Source organism: Hevea brasiliensis, chromosome 10 (genome assembly GCF_030052815.1).
Source record: "Hevea brasiliensis isolate MT/VB/25A 57/8 chromosome 10, ASM3005281v1, whole genome shotgun sequence".
NCBI classification, from domain to species: Eukaryota; Viridiplantae; Streptophyta; class Magnoliopsida; order Malpighiales; family Euphorbiaceae; genus Hevea; species Hevea brasiliensis.
In genome coordinates, this window is record NC_079502.1 from 83400442 (window position 1) to 83409541 (window position 9100).

Consider the following 9100-nt stretch of genomic DNA (forward strand, 5'->3'; position numbering starts at 1 on the left):
CTTTGAGGTGCAGGGGCAGGCCTATCAGCTTGTGTTGGGGCAACAGTAGTAGTCCTCTTCGAACAATTTTTAATCTAATGTTCTGTAGATCCACACCGTAAGCATGCACCAGTCACTCGCCAACAGTCACCCTTATGCCACTTACAGCGGTATGGGCGACGAGAAGATCTTTGAGGCTGGTCCCCTGAACACCGTCCCTGGAGAGCTGCCCACTGATGGTGTGGACTGGCCTCTCCTAGGTGCGAACTATGGTTTGGGTGCCTAGGACTGACCCTGACCTTGTGGTTGTCCTGAACTCTAAGCAGGAGGACCCTTACTCTTCTTACTGGGAGCAGAAAATAAACTAGACTGACCTGGACCCCTCTTCTGTTGTCTTTCCTTTCTATTTTGCTCATTTATTCGGACTCTTTCTACTTTCGATGCAGCATCTACTAATTTGGCAAAATCTGTGATCTCCAATGCTGTTATCATGACTTTGATATTGTCATTGAGCCCTTCTTCGAACCTTCTGCACCTCTCTGCCTCTGTAGGGACTATCTCCCTCCTATACCGGCTCAATCTGATGAATTCTCGCTCATACTCTACCACTGATAATTGCCTCTATCTCAGACTGATAAATTCTCTTCTTCTCTCTTCTAAATACACTTTACTGACATACTTCTTCCTGAACTCTGTAAGGAAGTAATCCCAGGTGATTTGATCTGGTTGCACCTCACTGATTACTGTGTCCCACCACTGGTATGCATCATCCTGAAGTAGGGACACAGCACCCTCCAGGTTCTGCTCGGGGGTGCAATGAAGTTGTTTCAGCACTCTATTTGTTCTATCCAACCAGTTTTCTGTTGTCATGGGATCATCCTCCTTCTTCCCAAAGAAATTCACAGCCCTATGTTTTCGCAGTTTCTCTAAATGGGACTTCTGTGGTGCCGGTGGAGGTTGTGGCTGTGGCTATGGTGGTGGAATTGCCCCCATCATTTGCCGGTAAAATTCGGTCATTTGCTGAAATAATGTAAACTAAGGTTGGGCAGGTGCCTCAGTTGCTGGTGGAGAGATTCTCCCCTGCCTCCAGATTCAGCCCTTGGTGGAGCAAGACTCTCCACCTCTTCATCAACTGCTCTTTGAGAAGCAGGATGCATATCCTTATCAAAATAACAAAATAAATAGATCTGCATCAGTGTCACCTCAACACTTACAAATGCAATGCAATGGTATGCACTCTATCTAGGCCTAGAAATGCCTAAGCCGATGCTCTGATACCACTAAATGTGACACCTCTTACCCGTCTACAGCGTAGCCAAGCAAGATATGCCACACAGTGTGCCAGAGCACCAAATCATATTTTCATTACAATTTACCCTTTTTAATTCATTTATTTATAATTTTGATTAATCTGAATTTTTCACAAATTTTATAGAAAATTCGGCAGAGTGCCGGCTGTAAATTGGAAAAACAATTCTTCTGAATTTGTTTAAAACACTTCCAATATAATCATAATATCAACCTCAGTCAACCACCAGCATATTTTCAACAATTTCTCAAATGACTTCATTATCTCAAATTTTAATTCATTTCATATCATACTCAATTCAATAAGAAATACTCAATTTATTACTGAACATGGTTCATAAATAATTACATCAAAAGCATAATTACATGAGTTTAAAATATACATAACAAAAGTTTACAAAATACAAAAGACCAAAAGTAACCTAATGTCCTACCAATGCACTGCAAATGTGAGGTGACTCTGGACTCTGTGTGCAGATCTGAAAACTCACCCGGTATGAGGTCTGTTGGACTCCCCAGCTATGTCTCCAGTACCTGCGCATGGCAAAAGCGACGTGCTAAGCAATTCTACTTAGAGGTGACAATATAAAATAAAATAACTAAAATAAAGTGAATATGTAGAATGTATGTTTACATCTTTAGTAGACTTAATATCTGGCATTTATTTTAGTATTATTCGATTAAAATTTGAAAAGATTTATTATCATTGCCCGAGTAACCCATATTAGTCGACTAGACTGGATAAACGGGTACTGGGTACTAACTACCTCGGACCATCACACCATCGGTCACATTGTGTCTCCAGGTGTGCAACAGAATAACTAATAAGTTGTAATAATTATCAGGGATAAAACACAAGTATAATAACTTAATCAATATAGCCAAAGGCTATTTTATCACAGAATGGCACGTGAGGCCATAAAACACAGGGCATGAAGACACTAATATTTTAATTATGATCAATGGCAAATTATTATAAATCTTATTTTATTCATTTGAATTCGATAAATATTTAAAACTAAGTTTTTGTAATATAGAAGAAGATTTTCGAAAAATATTTGAAACTAAGTTTTTATAATATAAAAGAAGATTTCAATTCAGTTAATTGATATATTGTTCTGGTAGTGTATTAGAAATTAACAAAAAAGAATATAAGTATAACTAGCAAAAGGGCATCAAAAAAAAAAAAAAAGAAAAAGCAAAATGGCAATATAATACATGCATAAAATAAAAATAAAAATAAAAATACAAAACTTTTTTTTTTCTTCTTTCTTTCTTTCTTTTCTTTTTGAACTTTCAAAGGAACACTAGGTGTTTTCATTCCAATGCCTTGACTTCCTGTGGTTGTATTGAATGCTTTGGAGTAAAAAGCACGGAGGATTCTGAATGTGGACTTGAATACTTTTGAATGCTTCCATTTTCACGGCTCTTGAAACAAATTAAATACCTTAAAATTGGCAAACGAAAACTAATAAACGCCAAACCCAAAAGATGCGCAGATGTGAAATCCTTTCAATGGCTTCCGTCTCATTGTTTCTGCTTCTCCCCTTATTTTTCACAGCCTCAGCTCAACAAAGACAATCCAATATAAGATTAGATTCTTCCCTCACCCCCACCACTAACTCCTCATGGTTATCACCGTCGGGTCTTTACGCCTTTGGATTCTATCCACAAGGCAATGGTTATGGTGTTGGTGTTTTTCTTGCTGGAATTCCTCAGAAAACGGTTGTCTGGACTGCCAACCGGGATGATCCACCAGTAAATAGCAGTGCTACCTTGCTCTTTACCAGCGATTCTGGGCTTGTGTTGCAAGAACAAGGCCAAACCATTTCAGTTATTTCTATCCCACAGTCAGCTTCTTCAGCTTCCTTGTTTGATTCAGGCAATTTTGTGCTCTACACAGCTGATCGTGATATAATATGGCAGAGTTTTGAGCACCCAACTGATACTCTTTTGCCTTCTCAACGTCTTGAAGCTGGTTCGGAGCTGGTTTCCGCTGCTTCACAAAATGACCACTCAGCAGGAATTTTTCGGCTTGCTATGCAAGATGATGGACACCTTGTTCAGTATCCGGTGGGAACTCCTTTGACTGCTGAACATTCTTATTGGGCATCCGGTACAAATGGACAGGGAAATAATGTGACACTAAATCTTGGTCATGATGGCCATCTCTACTTGCTTAATTCCACCGGTGTCAACATAAAGAATCTCACAAAAGGAGGGTATCCCACAAAAGATTCAATTTACGCTATGAGAATTGATTTTGATGGGATATTCAGATTGTACTTTTACAATCTGACACAGAATGGAAACTGGTCAGTTTTGTGGTCATCCTCAAATAATAGGTGTGACCCCAAAGGACTCTGCGGCCTTAATAGCTATTGTGTTTTAAATGATCAGGAACCAGATTGTATATGTCTTCCAGGATTTGTATCTGTTATGCAGAATAACTGGACTGCTGGATGTGAGAGAAATTTCACTGCTGGAAGTTGCAAAGATGATAATAGAGACATAAGAATTCGAGAACTTTCCAATACCGGATGGGAAGATGATTCGTATTCTGTTCTCTCATTATCTATGAAAGAAGAATGTGAGAGAGCTTGTTTGCAGGACTGTAATTGTGACACTGCATTTTTCAATGATGGGCAGTGCAGAAAGCAGAGGCTACCTTTGAGATATGGAAAAAGAGATGTGGGTGACTCAAACTTAGCTTTGATCAAGGTTGGCAGATCCATATCCACCACAGACAGAACCGAGCCTAGAAAGAAAAAGAGTAATCAGCTTAGCAACAGCATTATAATTGTCAGTGCTTCAATTGTTGTTTTCGGATTTTTTATGTTGGCAATTTCTGGCGTTCTGTTTTATAAATCTCATGCCCGCGCATATAAAAGGATAGCTGCAAATGAGAATATTGCATTAAGTGAGGAAGTTGGTCCTCGTTCTTTTACCTTCACAGAACTAGAGGGAATTACAGATGGTTTCAAGGAAGAAATTGGCAGAGGTTCATTTGGAACTGTTTATAAAGGGCTGATACTGAGTACCCAGAAAGTTGCAGCTGTTAAGAGATTAGGAGTTGCATCTCAAGGGGAAAAAGAATTCCAAACTGAAGTGAAGGTTATTGGGAAAACACATCACAAGAACCTAGTACGCCTACTCGGTTATTGCAATGAAGGACCTCATAGGCTCTTGGTATACGAATACATGAGCAATGGGTCTCTTGCTGATGTACTATTCTGTCCTGAAAAAAGACCTTGTTTTGCAGAAAGAGTGGAGATTGCTCGTAACATAGCAAGGGGCATCCTCTATCTACATGAAGAGTGTGAGGCACAGATTATCCACTGTGATATAAAACCAGGAAACATACTACTGGATGAGTACAGGTGTCCAAAAATTTCTGACTTCGGATTGGCAAAGCTGCTGAAGCCAGACCAAACAAAAACCTTTACAGGAATCAGAGGAACTAGAGGTTATGTTGCACCAGAATGGCATCATAATCTTCCTTTGACAGCTAAAGCAGACGTTTATAGTTTTGGAGTTGTGTTATTGGAGATTGCATGTTGTAGAAGGAATGTGGATCATGAGCTTCCAGAGATTGAATCCATTCTTGTGGATTGGGTTTACCATTGTTTTGAAGCTGGTAAAATAGATGAACTAGTAGGTGATGAAAAGGTGGACAAGAAACAAATGGATAGAATGATCAAAGTGGGGCTTTGGTGCACTTTGGATGAACCATCCCTCCGCCCTTCCATGAAAAAGGTGTTATTGATGTTAGAAGGGACAGTAGACATCCCAATACCTCCAAGTCCTACTTCTTTTCTTAGTTCCATTTAAGATTTGTGCTTTTGCTCTCTGCTTTTTGTTACTTTTCACTTCACTTTGCAAGTTACTCGAATTACATTTATAATTATCAGAGTCTAATACAATTAAGCAAGGATGGCAATTTCACTTATGGATTTCGAAGTTGTCACTAAATACTTGTGTGAGTTAATTAATCTTATGCTGGTAACAGTAAAATAACTGCTTTTATTATGGTATCAATTGATCATTTGTGAATTCAATCAGAATATTTCTTTCTGGTGCTTGTGGCAAGGGTATCTTCAAACTAGTTTATGTGCACTGAGATTAAATCCCATCCTCGGCAATTTTAAAGGTGTACTCCCCAGATCAACATAGTATGTTTATGATTATGTTATTCCTCAAGTACTCCCCCATATCAACATTTGTAGGTTTATGATTATATAATTAAGATGCAGTGACACACAAAAGTAAAATAAAACACTTCTTTCTTTAGTGGTTTATGGATATAATTCAAGCTCTCCTCTATGTGGATTATGGGTATTCATATGCAAGTTTTCCGCTGACTTCACTTCAAGGAGTTCTCAATATCTATCACAAACCTGTACCTCACATCTTTGTTTATTAGCCATTCAAGAGCTTCATTCACATGCTGAATTGGAATTAACTCTATCTTGGGGAAAATTTTATGAGCAGCACAGAAGTCCAACATCTCTTGTGTCACTCTCATACCACCTGTTATACTACCGGATATGCTTTTCATACCTGCCACAAGGTTAATGCAAGCATTTCATTCCATTTGCAGACAAACAGAGCTAAAATATGTTTGTCTAAAGAGCAGAATGGAAAGAACTATATAAATAAATATCGTGTCTGAACATTGCAAGAGTAACCTACCCAGGTTAAGGTTTGCAGGACTGAATTTGACTTCACTAGGGAAAGCCACAAGGACTAGAACACCAGCAGTCTTCAAAAGTGACATGTATGGATCAAATGGGTGATCCCCAGATGATGTGTCAATTATAAAGTCTAGAGACTTAGACACAGCCTGCAAAAGAGATATAGATTATCAGGACAAAGGGGAAAAAGAAGCCATTACAGAACCAATGAGCTTTGGCTCAATGCTAGTGGAGTTTTTCCTAAAATTGTGAGATCAAGTTCGAATTCCAATTGAAGCACAATGAACATGTGTGTGTGTGTGTGTGTGTGTGTGTGTGTGTGTGTGTTCTTAGGAAGCTTCATGTGATTTTACCTTCATCTGCTCTTGATCAGAACAGACAACAAAATTGTCAGCACCAAGCACACTCAAAGCTTCCTCTTTCTTGGATATGCTTGTTCTAAAGACTGTTATTTTGAGTCCAAAAGCCTTCCCAAATTTAACTGGCATGTGACCAAGACCACCTAGACCAATCACTCCTAGAGACTTTCCAGGTTGGTTCATCCCACGCCGCATCATAGAATTGTAAACAGTAATTCCAGCACATAGCAAAGGTGCTGCTAAGGCCGAAGGATAGTCATCAGGTATCCTAAAGCAGTACCTGAAGGTTCAACACCAATACAAACTTCTTCAAAACAGTAGAAATTTGTCTAAATTTCCTCTCAGATGATTTAGAACAATAATTTTCACTGCAGAGTACTTGCCTTTCATGGACAACAATGTAGCTAGAATATCCACCCTTTGTGATTGTTCCATCCAAATCAATCCAATTAAATGTTAAAACTATTCCTTTCACACAGTTAACTTCTTCCCTATCATTACAATACCCGCATTCTTTGCATGAGTTGACATAAGTTCCTACTCCTACATGGTCACCAACCTTAAATCGGCTAACATTTGAACCAACCTCTTTTACAATTCCAACAATCTCATGTCTGCATTCAGCTGATAATGGATACAAGATCAGTTCAAGGAAATTCACCAAATCAGGGACATTATGCAATTATACATACCCTGGCACCAAAGGATACATTGAATCTCCAAGCTTATTCCTACTTCAGCCAACATCAGCATGGCAGATTCCACAATGTGTAATTTTTAGTGAAACATCATCTCTGGCAACAGCCCTGAATAGATTTTCTTGGATTAGCTTTTAGCTTACCAATATAATTAAGTCAAGAAAATAACAAATTAATTACTAGGAACATATTCAGGACATTAACTTATTCTATTCTTTGTTATATTTATTGCAAATATTTGATGGTTGATGAATTTGATCATCATTTTCGATAAATGTCAAAGAATTGGGTCACTGGACGATGAATTGATGAGTGTCAAGTGTTAATAAAAGAAATTATGGTTAGTTAAACTCTTCTAATGTTCACTGAACTTTGAATTGATTTTATTGTGTAAAAAAATTTCAATTTTTAGTAATTTGTTGTAGGAAAATTCTTACTTACATAAAGGTATATAAATCAATTTATACACTCAAACCAATTAAAATTCGGGAAATTAAACCAAGTTTTGCAATGAGAGCCACCATGTATTATAATAAAATCCACCAATATTTTAATGATGTGTCAATTATTAATTGAGTAGGTTTAAGGTAATCACACCTGATTGTGGCAAGATTTCAGCAAAAATCTGACTAGAATATCTAATGTATCATGTTATAACACACTAAAAATAAAGTGTAGACGAAAAAGCAAATTGAAGATTTCTTCATTTCTATCTATTCTTGTAAAAGTTAATCTTGAATTGAATCCAATCTAAGATTTCTAGCGGGTCACCCACTGAAATCAGTTGAGAATACATCAATATATTGCAACTAAAATTGAAGTACAGTGACCAAATTTTAACAGAATGTTTTGTAACCACAATGAAAATCAGTTCAAAGTGGACTAATTAATAGAATAACTTGCTCATTATTGCTACGGCAAATTTTTCCCAATTTCTTCCCGCTTATAGTTCATAGAGACTTCATGAATCAATCATAAAATTCCCATTGTTTAATACAATCTGTTAAAGTTAAAAAGGAGTTGTTTATCTTCTTTAGTTTGACCTTCAACAATATTCTAAGGACTTGAGTTTCTCCAATTCAAGATTTAAAGTGTATTCCCTTCATGAAAGGCGAAGAAATTGCCTATAGGACTAAAATTTAATAAAACTGAACCGAAAACCAATGTGTACAAAGCTCAAAAGATGTGTAAATTTTCATACCTTCGGCTGAACTTGAAAGGTTATAGAACACGCAGGTGAATTTCTTGCAGCCCATGCAAGCCAGTCCCCTTCTACTGTACTTTCAGAACTCTTTGTTGAGTGTTTACCATTCAACCATAAAACATTTGCAGAGTAATAGATTTATAGTAGTGAGTTTACATGATACAGGTTCTTATTCTTTAAAAGACTTGATCTGATATGATATGCAGAAGTAGAGAACGAAAAAACAAGAAACACACACGAGCACCAAAATGAAAGGTGAGAGAAAGATATTTGCGCTTACCAGTTACCGCTCGTGTAGGTAAGCAGCTACAGCTGTTTCTAGCAAATTAATGGTTAATTATCCACTTCAGAATCTTCAAATAAGGAATGACCCATCTTGGATTGCATTTATTCTGGCGTTGCTATTGCCCAGCTACCTATTATGAAACATGGCCCATTAAGTTCCGACTCATACTTGGTCTTTTATTTATTTGTTTTGTTTTATTATTATTATTATTATTATTATTATTATTATTATTATTATTTGGTGGAAATAAAAGTTTTGGTGAAGGAGACGCTTCTTGTTCTGAGACAGCGTGAATAATTACCTCTTTGAGAGAATAGAGTGGAGTTCACGGATCGATCATTAGGAGGAAAGATTGGTAAAATTTTAACTTTTAACTTAATAGATTCAATAATTAAGTTTTACCGATTGAATTAATTCTCATCATCTTTTCGATTCATTATTTGGTAAATATTATGTTTTTATTCAAATTTTCATTTGATAGAATGAAATATTTTTTCATTAGATGCACGATAAATTATTTTATTAATGATTAAATTTAATTGTTTAAAACTTTAATTTATCAAAATTTTTTC

At 36.8% G+C, this 9100-nt stretch overlaps 1 protein-coding gene across 2 annotated transcripts; it reads right to left on the bottom strand.

Annotated features, from left to right (window-relative positions):
* Window positions 1-1585: 1585 nt before the first annotated feature.
* LOC110670416 (probable cinnamyl alcohol dehydrogenase 1) lies at window positions 1586-8521 on the bottom strand. Of its 2 annotated transcripts, none has more exons than XM_021832462.2 (7): window positions 8240-8521; window positions 7033-7146; window positions 6724-6964; window positions 6335-6620; window positions 5980-6130; window positions 5691-5847; window positions 1586-1821 (listed from the first exon to the last, which is right to left on the bottom strand). In XM_021832462.2, exons 2-7 carry the CDS (start codon window positions 7091-7093, stop codon window positions 1710-1712), a joined length of 1008 nt encoding a protein of 335 aa, XP_021688154.2. In that variant the 5' UTR covers window positions 7094-7146; window positions 8240-8521; the 3' UTR covers window positions 1586-1709. The 2 variants fall into 2 exon arrangements, with proteins under 2 accessions (XP_021688154.2, XP_058010243.1); XM_058154260.1 differs by lacking the exon at window positions 1586-1821 and adding an exon at window positions 2568-4045 and having other exon boundaries at window positions 8240-8517.
* Window positions 8522-9100: the final 579 nt, after the last annotated feature.

What these genes read in the sequence shown, in the direction of transcription:
- LOC110670416 (XM_021832462.2), bottom strand. Translation starts at nt 7,093, where the DNA reads ATGCTGATGTTGGCTGAAGTAGGAATAAGCTTGGAGATTCAATGTATC. An exon ending in ATGTATCCTTTGGTGCCAGG is followed by an intron (nt 6,965 to 7,032) that starts GTATGTATAATT and finishes ATCCATTATCAG; the next exon opens with CTGAATGCAGACATGAGATT. An exon ending in CTAATAAACAAAGATGTGAG is followed by an intron (nt 1,822 to 5,690) that starts GTACAGGTTTGT and finishes TGCCATGCGCAG; the next exon opens with GTACTGGAGACATAGCTGGG.